Raw genomic sequence first — 20574 nt, forward strand, 5'->3', positions numbered from 1 at the left:
AAAAGAAAACCAGGGTATCTATGACCCACAATTCTCCTGACTTAATAACCCAAATCAGTTTTGAATCATAATTTTGCTTCTTTGAAATCTCCCCTTAATGCGTATAAATCTTCTATGATGAAACAAGGAGAGCAAAAAACATATTTGGAGCTTGTAGTGTTTGAGAAAAATAGTGAAGACAACTTTCTCTCCTGAGTTCCAGTTAATAAACCATTTTTGAGGCCGTGAGACACACAAAAAAATCAGCTCCTGTGCATACAAGTATAGTTGACAAATACACATACACATGAAAACATACTCATGTTTTCATGTGGTAATCTTTACAAGTCTTCAAGTCAGTCTTAACCATACAACATACATAAAAGATCATCTATACAGTTATTAAGACAGTGATACTTTGTAGAAAACATTAGCTCCAATCTATGAGCTGTCCTACAAAACAAGTAGTTATTAATAAATTTGACCCCAAAAACTCATCCATGGAAAGAATTTTTTTCTTTTCTGACTCCTTTGGCAGCATCTGTGATTTGCTCAAGTACTTTACTGTCTGTAAATGAAGCAAGAATGAAGTAGATCCATGAGTCATTCTCTGTTTGGAATCAATACATCCAACAGAGGTCTTATTTGTCATACTGTGACAGTTCATCAATTCTGCCTCTGACCACCTCTTGTCTTACCACTCAACAAGCAGTCAGATGTGTTTGTTCGTTTGCTCTCAGCCTTTTCCATCTCTTCTTTTTTCTCCTGTCTTGTAATGATGGTTCAGGTTTGCATTTCCATGATAACAAAACCTTTGGCCTGTTGCTCAAGATTGGAGAAATATTTATCTTTGCAACATCTTTAGACCTGTACTTTCATTTCCTGTAAGTATTGCACAAACCCTAAAGATTAACATTTTTGGTGTTTTCACTGAAAATCACCTTCACCATCTGTGTAACATGATCTTAGAAGAGAAAGAAAATCAAGCAGTAAGAGGTACTCTTGAAACGTCACCTATTTTTAGTATTAGAGATTAATTACTGAAACATCCAACATTGCATCCATATCTCATCAGATAACTTCTAGAGGTTCCTTGGATATCCCAGCAGAAGAACTTCTCTGAAGACACATCTCAGAGAGCAATACCAATCTGCTGAAATCTTTCCCCTCTCCTTCAATGTTGGGGCTATTCTAAAATAGCATAGCTCAAGCTTAAGAATTTTGGTCGCCAGATGCAGAAGAACAAGGCTGTTAAACTTCCCAGGAGAGCTGAAGGAGATAGACTCAGTTGCCAGTGAAACCTAGAAGGAAGGCCTGCAAATTCTCCTCTCCATGCAGCTTTTCTGAAACCTGGCAGTTCCTGATTGTGGCTAAAAGATAAATAAAAGAGCATTTAATATATTCAGCTTTGGACACCTTTAAACTGTAAGTGCAGATGTATTGGACATCAGTGTGTCAGAGGTTCCAGAAGTACTCCTACAGTTGGTTGGCATGGATACTTCCACCGAGGAACCGCCTGTGTTGCCTACACACCTTGAGCCACCAAGTCTGGCTCTTCCCATAAAGGTGTGCTCCAGTGTCCCTCTTCTGCAGCATTGGACAGGAGAATCGGAGGTAGATGGGACATGTTAAGAAGGGAAGCACAAGGTCAGACTTGTAAATACAGGGGAAACTTTCTCTAAACTTTTGAATCCTCAACATTGTGAAATGGGGAAGGGGAAGCTGACAAGATTCCCTAAGTAAATGCCTCATCAGTCGGCTGTAAACAATTTCTTTTCAGAGGCTTCCACTCTAGGTTTGCATTTCCTGGTGAGAATAGAGCAGCAGAAATTGGTCAAGTTACAGAAATCTGACTATCAGGCAATTTGACAGGTTCTGCCTGTTACTTTCTCTCAGAGTCAGATTCTCCCTGGTGTTGCTTCCAGTTATTTGCAACCTTTTTTTCTGGCTATAAAATTAATAAAACCCATATAGTTAAATTAATTATCTCTATTGGTTTCCATCTGGTGTTTATGATTTTTACCTTTGTATTTGGTGATAATAGCAAATCAAAAGTTAATGTAAGTACAGAAGCACTCAAGCACCAATCATACCTTTTTTTTTACTAATGAATTTGTGTCACATCTTTCGTAAGATTCTTCTAACCACTAGGAATATAAGCTTGAAATTCAGCAAGGGAGAGTGAACCTGCCTTGATGATTCATGTCCCAGTGAACTTAGTAACTGTAACAGGTTGTTTGTTGTATCTTGTAGAGAAGTCTAAAATCTAGGTGATTAACTCAAATGAACGTGTCTTCTGAACTGGATGAGTTTCTCTCTTGCTGTTTTCACTTGTCCCTTAGAAACCACAAGATGGGGTTTTTCTTTGAGCAGCTCAACTGCTTCACATAATCATGGAATTGTTATCACCGTGGAGGAAATCTGCTTGACTTCCAAATTGCAAACCTGGTCTTTGGGGAACTGAACTGCTTCTTTAGAAATTATTTTCATATGAAATGTCTCCATAGGAGTGAGAGGCTATCGGAAGCAGGCCAGAAAATGTGAAGGCTGGGTTATTATGGGCTAGTCCTCTGTAAGAATGAATACTTGATTTGAATGTGAGAAGTGCTGGTTTCACTGTCATCTTAAAAGCAGCATACGTAATCCTCAGGACAATGATTGTGTTCATTCATGTACCCCTGGATTTATTTATATATTTGGAAAGCAACCGATTTTGGTTCACGCTTGGCTTTGACATTTGATATACTATTTCTAGTAAAAGTAGGAAAGAAAACATATTTGAAAGTTGTGTTATCTGAAGGCAAAAAGGTACAGTGTAATAAAAGCCTAAAGTCTCTTTGGATTTGTTTATGAAGCTTTGAAAGCCTAATTTTTTTGAGCAGTATGTTATTCCTAGGGATCTCCACATATTGACATGATGTTTAATGATCCAACAATCCATTAAGCTGCATTTGTTGTTTTTTCTCTAGTTGCATTCTATTTGTAAAGCAGGATTGGAAGAGACATACATGTATAAGTAAATATACTTAAATTGAAATTATTAAATTAATATAACCTGCACTGAAGTTTAAAATAGAAGTTAAAGTAATTTTATTTTTTTTAAATCCAGACTTACAGAAAATCAAGTACAATTGTAAACAGCTTTTAATCTAAATCTCTTCATAAACTGATTGCTTTGTGTTGTCTGGAACGTGGAAATAGGAACTCCTATTTGAATCTAGTAGACCAATTTCACCAGAATTAAAATTCCATTCTGGGGATGACAATCGTGCTGGCAGTATTCTTGCTTGAAACCAATTCACAAGAATTCCCGTTTCAAACTGAACTTCTGAAAAATGATAAGAACTCTTCTTACCCAAAATACTGTTGCCCATTAGAGGTGACATTCTGTATCAAACACTTCTTAATGCAAACCTCACCTTTTGCCAGTATTGATTTTGCACATCAGATACAGACATAAAAGGTAAGAGGCTATGCCTATTCTACTTTTTACTTTTCTTGTTTAAGGGTACATTTGTGCAGTTCTTCCAGGTAAGGGAGGGAAAATGAGGCAGGGCAAAAATCCCAAGAGTCAAAATAAAATAGTCCCCATGCTAATTCAGACTTATGCCTTTATCTGTGGTGTTAATCTAAATTAGATCAAATTAGATTAAACTAATATGTTTATTTGTGTTAATATAAAGAGGAGATCTCGTTCATATCTCATATCTGTCACTTCTCAGAGGACTGCTACCAGAATTGTGTCATTAAACTGGTATTGTACATGCTGAGACTTGTAAACAATTTTGTTTCTTGGTACCGTGTGAGGAACAGGAGTGATGTAGTAAGAACACCAGTACCAAGAATATAATAAGATAACTATGGCTACCTTTGCTGCTGCTGTTCAAGTTTTCACTCGCATTCTTCAAGAAAAATGCCTAAATCAAGATCTTAAAAATTAGTACTTGCAAACCATTAGGTGAAGAAACAACCTTATAAAGCATCATTTGTGTTGGTGTTCTTGTTTTTCTGTGGATCTCCATAAAATAAATGTTCAAAACTTCTATTCTGTAATTATTATTTCCTAAATATGATCCCCCCTAAAATTACACAATTTAAAAATCACTTTGAATGATTAATCTCTGGCATTGTAACTACTTGCCCCATATCATTGTTAGGAAACCTTTTTCTTAATGAGAAATTCTATACTTCAAGTATTTAACATATTTACTACTAATCTTTATATGCATCTACCGATTTTTCCTTTCCACCCAGAGAAATTAGCTTGTGATGCTGTTTCTTTGTGATCTATTACTCACTGGTCAGTTCTTTAATGATCTGAATAGTTCTTTTCACAGTTCTAGCTGGAAATATGCATTGAAAAATAGTGAGTCAAAAGCTAAAGAGGTTGTCAAAATTATGTAAACATAATTCTATTTTCCAACCAGTTTAATGAAGTATTAATTCCTTCTTCTAATTTTTCTGAATAGTTTCTACCATTTCCAGCTGCTATATTGTCCTATCCTTGCACAATGCTTCCTGTAGTGACTGTTATAATTGAACCTGTGCTTCTGTCATGTGGTTGATGCCAACTTACTTCTGAGATGAATCAGAAAGTATTAGTGATGCTTATGCTTGTCCTTATTGTCCAGCATCTATCCATTTACCTGCTCACTTCTATGCTCAACAAAAAGGAAGCAGTGAGTTTGCAGTAATATTTCTTCTGCCTCTAATATTTTGAATTTTTGACTCTTGCACTTTTAAGGAGTCAAGTTGACATGGCTGAGTAAGCTGTGTACAGTGTGTGCCATAAGCTCTCTAACAGCAGCTAAAAGCCTGTTCAGTTCCACAGGTTCTGAAGTAGTTACTCAGAAGTTGCTCCTGACTTAGTCATATACCAGTATGGGAAGATCAACCTTGCTGATGCCTTCTCTCCTTGTTTATTTCCTAATTGTGTGATACTTTGCTAAGTTAGGTAGTGCTTACACTATACACTGAAAAAAAAAAAAAAAGTAGAAGTATGATGCAGGTGTTTGTTAGAGCTGTGGTTCTCCAGAGTTTGAGCTTCTACATTTAGTGCAAGCTTAAGAAAAGGGCACTGGAATATTTATCTCTTGAATACTGCGTATAATACTACTTGATTCATTGACTGATTGACTGATAGGAGTTTTCTTCCAACACAGCCCTAAGTTGCCACACATTTGAATAAATAAAATTAAGTAGTAATAGGAGGGTTGCAAGTAATCATAGAGCAGAACCACACAGTTTCAAAATCTCAGTGTTTAAACATTGAGATGATGTTGATCTCAATGATGTTGATTTGATGGTGATTTATCGTGCTCCTTGTGAGGAGTAGTTACCCTGGGCTTATCTATCATTAATGTCACTATGCTGCTATCATAATCAGAAGTCATGTACACGATGTCCCTGTAAAACATTGCACTGTGCTATTTAAATCTCTTTATGTGGAATGGCCATACATTTCAATAGTCAGAGGAAGTGCCTTAAAGAATTGGAGGGTTTTGACATTTTCGTTTCTAGTTTTTGTGTATGTATCTGCATATCATGCCTTAAAGAGTGAAATCTCTTAACTTTCCATTGAATGGGCATTCCCAAATGGGCTTTCAGAAATTCAAATACTATAGGTTAGGGATTTCTTTTTTGTCATCCCACCCACTCTCATTTCCACAAGCCTATTTAGTCCACCAGCCTAGTTAACATAACCAGTAGTAAAACACAATTTTAACCATTTGCTCTCTGATAAATTTGGCAAACAAAACACTTCTGAAATTGTAGTTTTGTTTTGAGCTTGAGCACTGATGTTCAGTCCTGGATGCTCCAGAGTTGTTTAGCTGGGTATCTGCATCTTTTACATGGAAATGGACAAAAGAGGGCAAGATGCAACATAATTCCTCCAAAGTGCTGGCTGATATAGTCATATAGATACCTGGAAACAGTAATTCTGAATCCCCATGCTAAAAGTTGCTTTAAAAAATAGATCCTTTTATGAAATAGGGCTGGGGCTTGGGAGTGGTTCTTACTTGGCTTCTGCTGCCCAAGCTTTCTGGTGGTCATATTTTCAGATTTTCAAGCTTGTTTCTCTTGACAAGGGGAAAAAAACGGCTAAGTATACAAAGTTTTTCATATAACTGGTTGTTCCCATGAGGCCAAGCCTTTAGACAAATGCCAAATATCATCTATAATTAATCTGTGGGAGATGACAATAACATATATTTGTCAAATTGCTGTATCTTTTGAGTTAAAGAAAAATACTTCAGATAAAACAGTGGCCTGCCCAGTGTCCAGCTATTGAGTATTGCAGACTGCTACCAATATACTTACATGAAAAGCATCAAAGTACAAAAATTGGATCTTTTGGGCTTTAGATATCATGGTGGGCTTTCAGACTTTCACTGCCTAGGATCTCCAGGCATGGACACTGCTGGCAGTGTTCCTAGTAGTAAGATGGCATGAGTCTGCAATGATCAAAACTAATGGCTGTGTAAGATAAATAATGCTGACCCATATTTTACATCAGTTGCATTACACTGCCTTAGATTTTTGTTGGTTTTGTAGGAACAGTGAGTTTCTTGCCAGGATAAGCCTTGATCCAACTGAGACAGTTGAACTTCTGCCTCATGGCACTGGCAGTGCAAGGTGTGCTGATGGATATGAAAGTCCCCTGAGGTTTTTCCAATCTGGTAAATACCAGTTATGCTCTTAGCAATATTAAACAGATTCCCTCCTAAGGTTCCTCCTTGCTGAAAGCTTTGGTTTCATGGCTGGCCCAGGACAGATAGGTCTGACTCTGACCATGCAGCTGCTCCTCCATCTCAGACCTTTGTGCTTTAGTTTGCTTCTGCTGATTTTTGTAGTGTTGAAGGACACTTTGTATGTTCTCTTTCATATTAAACAAAATTTTCCTCCTTCTGACCTTCTCAGAGAAATCACCACTCATTTCAGTAGTTTGTTAATGTATTTATGTGTTAAGAGCTGCAAAAGTTCTTACTGAAACAATTGTTCTTTAAGATGTATAAAAGTTTTGTAGGTAACCTCTGTGTAATGATCTGTAGCAGGCAACTGGAAAATAGTATTACTAGGAAACAGCAGAAAGACAGTGTGAAAATTGTGTTATAAATATTTGCTGCATGCTGTACTCTGATGCTTTTTTTCAACTGCAAGTTGTCAGTTTGCTGATGTTTCCTTGGTTGTCATGTCATTCTACCTGGATGTCTGTTGTCTTGCAAGCTTAGAAATAGTCCTTATGTTAAAGTGTTTCCGGAGCTGTCAAGTTTATTAAAATATGGGATGTCTCTGTAGAAGCATAGGTTTAATATACCATAACAGCATCATGCCTGTGCCTGCTGTAACAGTGATGTCCCCAGCTGCTGCAGGACCTTTCCTCAAAGGACAGAAGTACTGTCTGGGGCTTTAGGACACAGGGAAAACACGTAACATCAGACAAAGTCACGCTGTACAGACATCTGCACAGGACAGTGGAGAGAGATGAAGTGTCAGTACCTTTTAAACTGTCAGTTTCAGTCTGATAAAGCTGATTTCAGTCATGCACCGGGTTATTTCCTATCTGTGGAAAGGATCAGTCAAGCCTGTGCTTTCATTTTCATAACATCCCATTGCCACTGCCACCACCGCCACCTGGAGATCCTGCTCACATTTTGGATTTTCAGTACTTAAATGTAGCTTCTGACCCATGCTGAAAATCTTAAGACTGGCACAGTTCCATCGGGCCCACAAATGTGCCTTTTATATAGCTACAGTGTTTCTAGTTAATTTCCAATGGCTAAATTTTTACATTTTACATTGTTTCTAAAATGAAACATGGTAACAGAAACTCCCTTATTGCCCTAAGTCTTTGTATACAGTGTTCTGATAATAGTAGAAAAGCAATAGTATCAATGTAATTGCAAAGACTGGATTTCCAGTGAAAGAAGGCTGACTTCTGAAGCTGTGACTTCAGTTGGGAATATTATTCCATTTACAGTCAGTGGCTCTGACAGGTAAAGTTTCACATCTGAACCTTATGCAAGAATAAGTAAAATCTCATACCTTTTCATTATTTAACTTTCTTCCTCGAGAATATAAAGATGATGTATGTGTCATATTGGTGCAATGAAGCAATGTGTAGTGATCAGTAACAAAATACTGTTAAAGAAACAGCAGTGCAAGCAGAAAGAATTCAAGGATGGGAACAAAGGATAGTATTGATATGTGGAAGTGCAAAGGGAACACTTTCAGGTTTTACATGTTTCTTTTCCTACTTTTGTATAATCACGGATAGACAGTATCACCTAACTCCTCTCCTTGGTATGGAGAATTGAGACTTTTTAATGTTTGTAAATCTCCAGGTTTTGGTACAAAACAGTAGTATCTCAGGAGATGTCCGGATAAAATCAAATCCACATAAGCTGCCCCTTATGCATTGTCAAGGTCTTGGTATTTATTCTTTGTTACAGAAAGAAGATGAGGAAGAGAAGAGATAAAAGTATACAGTAGTATCAGCTATGGAGAGAAAGTATCTCAGAGAAGATCAGAAAAGGACAAATACCTTTGTCCTTTTACATGACTTTAGAAAGGAAGACATTCAGAAAATTCAAATTTATTGCAGTCCACAACTACAATAGAAAATGTTAAGTTTTAATCAAAATAGAAAAGTTAATTGTTAGCACTGGGCTATAGTTAATGGTGAGTTGGACATTTACCACTTGCTACCCCAGAAGAATGCTGCTTTGGATTTAATATTCACCCCTTCTTTTCCATCATTATTCCTACTTCATAGCTGCTGACACAACATCAAAGGGTCTGCTTGTACATTTAAATCAACATTACATTTTTTAGTAAGTGATTGGGAAAGAAAATGATATTGTAGTTGCTTAACAAAAATTTTGGATTTAGAAACTTGACTGGCACTTACAGTGCCAGTGAAGTTTAAACTTCCAAAAATGCAGTTAGACAACTGAAGAATATCTCTCTGTTTATTTCTTGAATTGTAAGAGTCAGGAAGATTTGCCTGTTCTTCTCTTTTGCAACTTGGACTATAAAATTCAGCAATTCCTAAAATGTCCACATCTTCTTTAGTCATCATTTCTAGAGCTCTTTGCATTGTTTATTTAATAGCATGCAAACTATTGTCACTATGCATTTTTCTTTTTTTTTTTTTATTTGTGGATGAACTTCATCTATGGATCATGATGATAAAAATATTACCATTCAAAAGCAGAGACATTCAACAAGTGTGAGCAAGAATGTTCACACTAAAAGATTTCTCAGGTGTAAGGTCTGACAAAGTGGCTGAGATCTTTTAAAGATGACAGTCCAGATTCCAAAAAGCTAATGGCTCTTCCACCTGATGATCCCTCACCTACTTCCCCATCCATCATGTCATACTTTAATTCCATGTTTAAATTGTGTATATATTGTCACTCTCTGCATGCATCCCACTGTGATTCTGTTAATTTTTGTAGGAAATACTGCTTCACTGTCCATCAAATTACTTCTTGTGCCTTTTGGAAATAAGGCAGAGCATGATATGACTGTAATTAGATGGAAAACATGCATTTCAAAGCTTTTTTTTTTTCCTTATATGGCTCTCTGCTGGGAAGGATAGGCACCTATCCCTCCCTATCTGCAAAGGAGAAATTCATAATAGTCTTACCAAATCTGAGGTTGATTTACACAATTTTGATTTGTATTATATTTTTCTCTGAGCTCATCAGTAGGAAAAAAGGGGTGGCTCTTCAAGGTTGTTTGAAATTGGACACTTTACCTACAGTTTATAATATAGCAGAATGTAGTGTTGGAGACTATTTACTAACATGTTACTTCTGCATTCAGAATTGTTTTAGGGATTGTTGTGAGCAGATTGCATCTTCAGTTGAAATCAAATGGAGTTATAATTAAAGATATCCCCATTACTGGCATAATAGCCAGGATATCATGAATACAGAAAAATGTAAATTGTGCTATTGCTTCTGTACCTGACCTGAATATATTTACAGTTACTCTGCTTCATTCTCCCCACTACTCAGGATTCAAGATGGATCATTAGCTTGGTTACAGTCCATGGAGTATTGCAATGTAGTCAGTTTTGACCTGAAAGTAATGTGATTACATTCAGCCAGTGTTACAACTGAGCCAAGTCCTCCAGCCGGTGGGAACACTGGATTGTGCAGGAGCACCAGGTGTCCTGGTACACACCTGGTACCAGTCAGTTGGGACCTGGCTGCATCTTCACTCTGAATACAGACTTACTCTGCAGGTAGCACAGCTGTAGGTATCGCCTCATCTGAGCAAACTGAGGCTACTGTACCATCCTCAATCTATATTAAATGAACTGGGAAATCTGCTTCTGTGGTAGTTTTCCTGCTCAATCGATAATCTGCCTTTGATTTAAAGTGTTGACTGTTAAGAGTAAAAGCTAACATCTAAAAGTGAACTGCAAATTTTAATGAATTGTGATAGGAAGTTAAGACATATCTCTAGTGAATGTGTCAAGAGAGGATAAGTCAATTCCAGGCACAGAGTCAATGCAGACAGGTTAAAACATGTTAAACATTGTATGATTGCCATCACTGATGTGTGAAGGGCTGTCACTGGTAGAGTTTTGCATGATGATGTGTTACATCAATCTAAATAGTCTTACTGTAACACAGGATACAAATATTCCCAACAATATTGTTTCTGCGATATTGCAGAGATCCTTGGTGTTGTAAGGGATAATTCCCAAGAGTTACCTGCTGACTGTCTAAAGAGCAGGAAGTAAACCAGGCTGATTAATCTTAGTGACTGTTACTTATTCATCCATCACTGCTTTCCCTTTGAAGTAGCTATGCCCATGCTAGTCAGGGACAGATAAACTCCAGAGAAATCAAGAAACATGTATACTGCCCTGTGTTTGAGTTAAGAGGACTTGAGACTAATTTACACTGTGCTATCAATAATAATGTAGAGAATATAAGAAGCATTTGTATTTGGTGCTGTGGTAGTGATCTTAAATGTGGTTAGTGAAATTACCAGGCTCAGTGAGAAAATCTGGCCTTTCTTGCAAGCAGCACACATGCTTTCCTTGAGTAACTGGCTGTGGCAAAAATTTCTGGCTTCTCATCGTGTCTCTCCTGTGTGTGGGACTGAAGTAAACAGGTTTTTCTTGAGTTTATTTTCTTGATCTACAATATGGAAAAAGGTAACCAAAAATAATGAAACTCCTAAGTCAAATAAATGTAGTCATGACAGGAGTTCATTTACAGAATCATAGAATGTCCTGAGCTGGAAGGGACCTACGAGGATCAATGAAGTCCCAACTCCTGACCCTGTGCAGGATACCCCAATAATTGCACCATGTCCCTGACAGTGTTGCCCAAATGCTTGTTTGCTTGTTGAACTCTGTCAGGCTTGGTGCTGTGACCACTTCCCTGGGGAGCCTGTTCAGTGCTCAAACATCCTCTGGGTGAAGAAGCTTTTCCCAATGTCCAGTCTAAACCTCCCCTTACCCAGTTTCAGGTCCATTCCCCTGGGTCCTGTCACTGGTCACCAAAGAAATCAGTGCCTGCCCCTCTACTTCCCGCCCCACCTCTTCCCCTCATGCAGAAGTTGTAACTGCAGTGAGGTCTCCCCTCAGTCTCCTCCAGGCTGAGCAGACCAAGTGACCTCTGTGCTGCTCATATGGATTCACCTCCAGCCCCTACACCATCTTCATTGCTCTCCTTTGGATGCTCTCTAACAGCTTCATGTCTTTTTTATTTTGTGGCACCCAAAACTGTACCCAGGACTCAAGGTGAGGCCACACCAGTGAAGTGGAACAATCACCTCTTTTGACTGGCTCCAATTGCTGGCTAAACTCTGGGGACAATAATCATGTCAGCCCTGCCTGACAGTACAGTAATGGCAGCTCTGAACCTGTGGTCTGTGTTGGGGCTTCTTCTGCAGTTTCACAGCTTCGGCTGGGTGGGAGGCAGCACTAACAATAGGTGAAAAGAGCAGTAATAGAGCAGTTTGTTGCTCTTACTAGCAGATAACCTGTAGGTGAATTTTGATTTTAAATGGCAGTTAGTGAACCCAAAAGTTTAAGCAATGTCAAACATGATTTATTAATAAAAAATGTAATTTAAATATTTTTAGTGGTTACTTCTTCATGCTCAGTGTGTATACGGGTGAGTCACCTTTTGCTGAATCACTGAGTGGTGTGCCTCCCAGCAGCTGTGTGTAGGGAATTCCCATTTCACAAGTGGGAATCTACCAGTAGTACCTAATGAGAAAGCTACCTCAAGCTAACCTTTGAAGCTGGGGACACATGACACAGCGTGATCGAGTGATCAGAAAGGTATTGGCAGTGAAGTCTTAGGAAATCTGTATCCTGCTTTTCTCATAGTTCCTTGTATGAGTTAGAGTAATTAATCTTTCTTATGCTCCATTATACACTCATGCAACTTCTGGAAATACTATATTAATAAAATACCCTTGACTTTTTAAATGAGAAATCACTACTGCTGTGTTTGTAATAATACCATTATGTTCAGTTACTTTCCACTGTGACTGAAACAAGTGTTAGTGTGTCTCACATCTTCCTTTCTTGAGAAGCAGCCAGGCGTGGGAGTAGGCACACTTAGGAAACCCCCCATGTAAGTTCTGTGACTCCTTGTAGACCACCCCCATGAAGTGCCCAATGCTAAAGTGAGAGAAAAGGCTCTTTAGTGAAGTTGTGTCAGATAAGGGAGTGTGCAGAACAAAATTGTCTTTTATGAAAACAAAAATAATGTCTATCTTCTGTATTTTAGTTGTGTAAGTAAGGTTAATCTCTGTGTTAAGTAGAGGAAGGACAGTGGGTTGTTATGTAAGCAGGAGTGTCAACATTTTAAAATGCTAACTCCCTTTAATCTCACTACATTTTAAGCCTGGTTTGAGTTTTTCCAGTTTTAGCTAATTCGTACCAACCTCTCAGTTTTCTCCCAGAAGCACTTCACACTAGAAAACCTCATATGCTAATGATATGTAGGACAAGAAAGTCTACATGACTAACCAGGTACAAAGTGCCACTAGTTACAACCTCCAGAAAGAAAGACCTATAGGATCAGAATCCAAGAATACTTGGGAATAGCTGCTGTTGACCAATCGGTATCTAGAGCTGCTGTTTTCTAACTTCTTTTTTTCACTTGATTTTTTGCTAACCTTCCCGTAATGTAGCAAAACGTTAGGCAAAAAGAAAAAAATATTTTCATTTGGAATTTGTAAGGGTTTGCTAAAGTTACTGGTTGTTATTATTTCTTCACTGGTGACTTCTGTGCATGAAAATGTCTGTGGATGCAGTAGCTACATTCCTAACTTTTATTATCTTTAATGAACTCAGATTAACTAACTTAATTCTCCTTTGGTATCTGATCCAGCTATTTGCAGGACTGGTTCAGTGCATGAGAAGTTATTGCCTTTGGCCTTTTCCTGGTCACGCTATGTTTTGTTTGTTTTAACCAGGAAAAGGTAGATTGTACACATGTGTAGCCAATATAAAGTGTGATCTCCTGGAAACAGGAAGTCAGTTCCAATAGGTACTGTTAGGCATTTGTGCTTTTCATTAGCACCAAGGTCCTGTGTCTGTGTGAAAACAGAGCCTTTAGGCCCTCAGAATCAATACTGGCAACAGCAACTTACAGCTCAGTGGTTAAAAATGAATGTAGAAAATCTTCTGACTTCCTCTCCCAAACCTCAGATCCAGATTCATGGCATATTTAGTTTGAGCCACCTGCAGGTCCTTTCCTGTGAAGGGCAGTCCTGCACTTCTGTCCTCACTACCTCCAGAGATGTGTTCCCATTAGTCATTGAACCTTTGTCTCGAGTCTATCGGTTGGGTTGCTGCAAGCTCAAGCCCACAAAAAGTCTTTTGTTGGATCAGTGAGTTCATGTGTAGTTGTGGTATAGATCTGACACAAAAGAAGTAGTGAGATTTTGCAGCTTGAGAGAAGACTGAATAGGGCCACCCCTTTCTCCTGGTACTTGCAGGTAGATGAAACGAAATATATTGTAAAATGGCACACAAGAGTTACATGAACAATTCTTTCTAGCCCCTGAATCAAAAGCAAATTATACCAAAAAATGAGATGGATCACAAATAGGAGGAAAGGAGGGTAAAAGAGCAAGAGAAGGGCAATTGAAGGTATTAAAGGGAGGAAAAGTAATAAGGAAGAGGGAAGTCGCTAGAAAAGCAGGAAGGAATAAAGAATAATTAGGAGATTGTATGCTGGCAAATAGTGATAGGAAATGCAGGTAAAAATTAGGAAATACCTTTCCCTAGTGGTTGAGCATACTTGTCTTTCAAATATGATAGATGCATGAATCTCAAGAAACAGTTCTGTCTTCCTGGATTGAACTGGAATGCCATTGTTTTGTGAGCAGTCCACAGTAATAACCTGAAAGCCAGAACCTTTGCCCTCCCTGAGCTCAGTCTGGGTGAACCACAGAGGGAAAGTCCCAGGCACAGTGCCTGTCCTGAGAAGCGCTTGTTGCAGAACAGGCACAGCCCTAAGAGACTGCAGAAAAGTCCCTCTGCAGTGAGTTTACCACCGGTATGTTGGTTCACAAGTGGGCGACTAATGTGGATGTGGTTTTCGTACAGCCTTAGTCCCGAGGTGGCGGATTTCCGCGTCCTGCCGCTCGCCGCTCCCCGCAGGGCAGCCCGGCCGTGTCGGTGCCAGCCCCAGCAGGTGGGCTGGAGAGGCGGTGTGCTCAGGGCTCCGCTGCTCCGCAGTGCCTATCGCTGAATCCCAGCGTGATTCGTGCCCTCGGCTGACTTGGAACTTCTGACATCTCCATACAACTCTGCCCGAGGCCATTTGAAAAAGCACTGTATTTTCTGTGTGGTTGAGAGTAGCTTCCTTTAATGAATTGGTTTGTTGTTCCTTTTCTTCTTTGTGATTAGGGAATTAAATTAGGTATCTGCTTAATTCGCATTGCAGTTAAGAACTGTGTGAAATTAGAGTAGTCTAGAAGTCCCTTTAGGTGAGACACACATGAAAGTATTCCATGTCACTGTGTTTAGAGCTAAGAAAATCTTTGGGTTTGCTTTGTTTTCTGCAGCTGCTTGATGCTGTCAATTGCCTGGCAAAAGAGAATGCCAGGTTGCTTGTGCTGGGCCGCAAACATATGCTGATGAACTCTTCAAACTGGAAAAGAGAAATTGTGAAAGAGATGCAGAATAAGGCAGACTTCTTCTTTGCTGAAAATATGTAAGTTGAAGAATACAGCTCAATAGAATAGAGACCAACACTTGATTTATGTGCATTTTGCGCTAGCTTTTAGTACCATTACTAGTCTATCTGTGTCTGTGAAAGAAGTATATCCTTTGCTATACTTGCTTCAAAAGTACACAAAGTCGTGTTATGAAGACTTTCATCACTTGGAATCATATTGACAGCTGTATGGTTTATTAGATTTATGACTGATAAAACCACTGCCAAGAGGACGGTGCCCTGAACTACAGGATTTCTGATAGCATCAGTGTGCAGGTTGTGGTCTGCTGCTGTGTGAGGGTACACTGTCAAGTTTTAGCAGTTTTGTTCTACATAGCACAGTATTGTTGAACTTTGTGGCAGGAGACTATATTGTTCTATTGTCAGATTGTGAGAAGAGGAAAAAAGTGCTCTAAGTAGCATGCAATTAATTTTTATTGCACTCTAGCTTTTGGTGCTCTGTGGTAAACAGTTTTTTACTTTACAGGGAACTAGAGTAGTGGTGGGAATTTTCAGTGTTGCTGATGAATAAATCCTGATCAGCACTTGAATCACTTCCTGCAGCCACTTACTGCCTTGTGAATGACGTCTGTATTTTCCGTTTGTTTTGTGAAGCTCTGAAGATGATGCCTTCTTGTTATACGCCACTCTCCGATCGGGCAAGCATTGCAGGTTTGTTACTAGAGACTTCCTCCGGGATCACAAGGCTTGTCTCTCCGACAGTCTGACGCGTCACCTGTTCCGGAAGTGGCAGCGTGGGCACCAGATAGTTTTCTTCCCTTCTGCAGATGGAAGGAGCATAAAATTTTTGGTAAGTTTTCCCACTGCAGTCAGAAAACACACTGAGCATATTCATTGAAGATATATTATTTCAAACCCTGGAAGCCAAAATATCTTGTTGTAGTCTAAGAAATGGATTTGTACCAGTGCACTCAAAACTCCCGTGTTAACTGCAAATTCATTGGATTCACAAAGTGTGGCACAAACAAGAAAACTGTGAGAGGGCCAAGAAATGCTACCTAAATGTTTAAAATGTAAATGTACATAAAAGATTATGTATACAAATATTTCCAGTGCTGGAAACTCTGTAACCATTACAGGCCTCAATAAAATCTGAGTGCCAATGTTTTAATTTATTTTAAACCTTGAAATCCCATATTGTCTTCTGCAGCACTATTATAAAATATCATATTTCTAATTTTACAATAGAGTTTCTTTCATCTTTATTTTAAAGAAGCAGAAAAATACAGGTATTTCAGTATTCACTGTAACAGTAACCTAACATCAGTGTAAAGTTTCATGAGGGAAAGGCCATAACAGTCAGGTTTATAGTTAGTATTCAGCTACAGAAATTGCAGTAATATCATGTTATGGCAGAATACTACTATTATTGTCTAGGAGTTCTGTATCCTTGTGATTTTTATTAACAGGAATGCAGCTGTTTTAAGATTTTTCTAGGGAAAAATCTATCATCTGATATTCTTTATGCAGTTCTTTTGTTACCTGGTCTGTCTGCATTGTTGTTGCCTGCTTAAAGGATTACTGCACCTATGCAGATAATTTTCTTCCTTTGCTGGTTAAAATTGTAAAATACCATTCATGATTACAAACATGTAATATGTTTGCCATATATAAATTTCTTCTTATGGAGCCAAATAATGAATGGTGGGTCACCTGAGTAACACAGCTTTAGGTACACCTTGTTTCTTTCTCTTGTACAAAAGGACTACTGATTCCCAAGTCTTAATTCCCATACAAATTATTTGAGTGATTGATATTCCCAATCATACCTGTCTTCTAGGTTATTCTGGAAGCTACCGCAGGAAAGTAGACTTCTAAGACTATACATATAGAGTGATAGTATGTCCTGGGAACCATAATTACCAACCAGTAATGTTTCTTTTGTATTTGTCTTATATATGTTGAATTAGTATACCTGCAACATAGTAGACCTGAAAGATTGTTTATTCAGTTTGTTCAGCCAGATGCTTGTGAAAGTGTTAGTGATAAACCTTTTTCTTACATCTCCTTTTCTTTCTTCTCCTTGGGACAGAACAAGTCAGCTCTGTAAAGAGAGACACTGGAAGAACAAATACAAGATGTCATTAATGTCATTAAGTCCTACATTCAAGCCTATAAACTCCACATCCTGAGTAATTCCCATATGATTTCATTTAACTGAACAGAACAACAATCATTTTGTCATTTCTAGTAATTGAGTGCATTATCCTGAAATCATTATTATCTAGTGCTGATTGAAGACAGAATTTATAATGACTCCTAGACCACAAAATACTAGAAGGTAGTTTCATTTTTCCTCCAGGACTAAAATTTAGGATTTATTTTGTATAAGAAAATAAAATGAGAGTTGTTAAGAGATAAAACTGTGGAGACTTCTAAGGTACGCATTGGAAGTCGTAACTAACTACTTATAATTGACATTTTAGTAATACTTTGTACAAAGTCCAAAAAAAAATATTTTCCCTCTGTTTTTTCCCAACAGCCTGCTCTCCGTTATGACTGTGTGGTACAGACTACAGGTGATACATGGCATATTCCCTATAAAGATGTTTTTGAGGAAAAATATTCATATCAAATACCAAGAAAATGGCTCTGCATTCAACAGAAATTATGAAAAATGTAATTGGACAAGCTGAAGCTGCCTTTTTTTTTTGTAATCATTGTTGCTGGCTAGGAGAATTCAACAGGACGATTATGCGATTAAATGTGTGAGGTGTGTAACTAAAGAAAATTGAGTGACTGCTACTGCTTTTGACAAAATCATTCCTGCATACATCTCTTAACATCAGTGGTGGTCCAGTGGGGGTGAATTATGTCCATTACTTTCATTTTTACAAGCAATTTTTGTGATTTGAATTAAAACTTGTTTTTTCCTGTTGGAATTACAGTTTGAGCATTTTTATCTTTTATTTTTTTTCTCAAGCTTTTAATCTACACTGAAACTGTGTACAGTGAACAAATTAAGCAAGACTTGCAAAGTACCTTCAGAGTTTGTGGTGCTGAGCAACCAGTGAAATGTGGGGTTTTTTTGTGGCTCTTCCACACTCCTAAATTTGCCATTTACAAGTGGATTTGGCATTACTGCAATAGTTTGCTGATGGAAATGCATGGATTTTTTTTAAAAAATGGATAGCTAGAAATTCTTAAAGACAATAATAGGACAAAATTGATTCTTGTATATTTCTATAAAATCTATCCCAAGTTATAAAGCAAAAAAATAGTATAAATTACAGGAAAAGTGTTCTACGTTATTCGTAAGTATGTGCGTGGTAAATGTGTTTGTTTATTGAACTTGTGACTTTAATGCAAACCTTTCTGCCCCCAAAACATAGAAATGCCACATAAATCTCAGATGAAATATCCTGGGCTTGTCACATTTGTCTCGTACAAAATCCTCTGTTCAGAACTGAGATGAAACATTAAGATCTTTTTGTATAGAACTCGCAGTTCTGAGTTCTTGTAGGGCCCCGTGATGAGCTCCCTCAGGACTCAGCATTCAAGCATGTTCCCTGCTATTTTTTTTCCAGGACACTCCTGACACATGTTCTGGTACCAGTTTGTAAACCAGCAGGTGTAATTTGCATACAGTCATGTCCTTCAGGTACTGGGCAGAAAGTGTAGAGGAGCTGGGTGCCTCTTAAGGTAACATAAAACCTTGGCATTAAATTCATCATATTGATGGTAGTGTTCATCACAGACCCTTTTCCTGACAGAACATGACAGCTCCTATGGAGTCCAGCCCAGCAGGGAAAGCAGAGAGATTGGATCTGCTTCTCTTATTTCTCAGTACTTCTAATTTGTCAGAAGATTGCTTTTATAATTAAGTCAGAGAACTGCCACATTGCCTTGGAAATTGAAATACTGCTTTTAAATTCGGTGTCTGCTCCTGTGCAGGAGTGCTTACGTAGCAGCTGCCGCTCTGTACGAGGCTCCTGCACCTCTGTATGAAGTTGTGCATGGCCTCAGCTGGTGTCAGTCAGTGCTGTTACAGTCCTCCTTTGGTCCTAGCTCTGATGGTCGTGCAGCCCAAAGCAATGCAGAGATGGGTCTTAAAACTTTGTTTTGGCTAGGTCAGAATTGGCATTGTTGCACTCAACTAGCACCATTGCACAAGTGTGGGTACCTGTGTGAGAGTGGGGTTCAAATGGCAGGCTGCAGAAGGTAGGTCCTTGTAGCAGCTCTGCCTTAGGTCAGCTCTAGCTGAGCAGAAACTGCACCTTCAGGGTACCCATTTCATTGCCAGATATATTCATCTGTTAAAGTTTGTATTTTACCTCACCCTGGTCATTAACAGGCATGCATAATATCCACATACAGCTGTAATAAATGCATCTTCTACTTCCTTTTTAATCACTACATGTCCCTATGTCCCTCATCAATCTCTTGGGTTTCACCTCAAAAACTGTTCTTAGAGAGATACTGTAATGCCTTCTAAATACATATTACTAGTATATTTAGGGGATGATTTAGGGAACAGAATACAGAATTTACAACTGGAAGGTATTACAATATTGGTGTCAGATTTGTGACTTCTTTTTTCTGTGTTTGCTGCTAATACACTTCTCTGTAGATCCCTACAGGAATTAACAGCCTCTGTGGAACCAAAGGGGAGACATTAGTGATGAACTTACAGACTTTTTCAGGTGTATACTACTTGTTACATAGATGCACATGGTATCCAGAGCCTCAGTTCTGAGGTTAATTATTTGAATTTTATTTAAGACATCTGTGAAATGTTTCTTTGAGTTGCTCTAAGTCTTCAAATTTCAGATTACTGAAATACTGAATTTCAAAGTAACAATGAATATGAGGATTTGCTTCCAAGTATCTAAAAGGAATTCTGAGGGTTTCACTGACAATAAAAATAAATGTAAGAGCCAAACCAAAGGCAGTACAAATAGCAGATCTATTTGACATCTACTGCTGTTTGTATAGCGGTACAGTAAAAATTCAAGGTAATTTATTACACAGATGGGTTCATGCTGAATGCCAAAAAGACAAGTCTTCCAAGCAATTGGTACTCCCAAAGAGACACTGACTGCCATTTGCTATGACACTGAGTGAGGAGAGTGGGAATCAGAAGGAATGTGCCCTTCGCTTAGCTTGCTGTGTGCCATGGAGACAGAGACACACTGGCAAGATAGAGTTGAGAAAGATGAACTGATTCAGCCTGCACTCCAGCTATTATCACCTCCAAGATCTCCCACTTACTGCTTACTGTGTGAAAAAGATGACAGTGAGAACAGCTTTCCTGGGATCCTGCAACACAGAATTTGACTCCATACCCCATACTCACCAAAAGTGATTTAACATTAAACCAAAAGCATGATTGCTCTTCTGAAACAATGCTGTACTCTGGAAG

The 20574-nt window shown here is 38.4% G+C and overlaps 1 protein-coding gene across 2 annotated transcripts in view; it reads left to right on the forward strand.

The window, feature by feature from the left end:
- PRORP (protein only RNase P catalytic subunit) overlaps nt 1-18094 on the forward strand; it is a 38609-nt gene extending 20515 nt beyond the window's left edge. For both annotated transcript variants that reach the window (XM_002199760.7, XM_030274651.4), the window contains exons 6-8: nt 15040-15188; nt 15807-16002; nt 17695-18094. In XM_002199760.7, coding sequence (XP_002199796.7) covers nt 15040-15188; nt 15807-16002; nt 17695-17826 — 477 coding nt within the window. In that variant the 3' untranslated portion in view covers nt 17827-18094. The remainder of the gene's footprint in view (nt 1-15039; nt 15189-15806; nt 16003-17694) is intronic.
- The last annotated feature ends 2480 nt before the right edge of the window (nt 18095-20574 follow it).

This window comes from Taeniopygia guttata, chromosome 5 (assembly GCF_048771995.1).
Source record: "Taeniopygia guttata chromosome 5, bTaeGut7.mat, whole genome shotgun sequence".
NCBI classification, from domain to species: Eukaryota; Metazoa; Chordata; class Aves; order Passeriformes; family Estrildidae; genus Taeniopygia; species Taeniopygia guttata.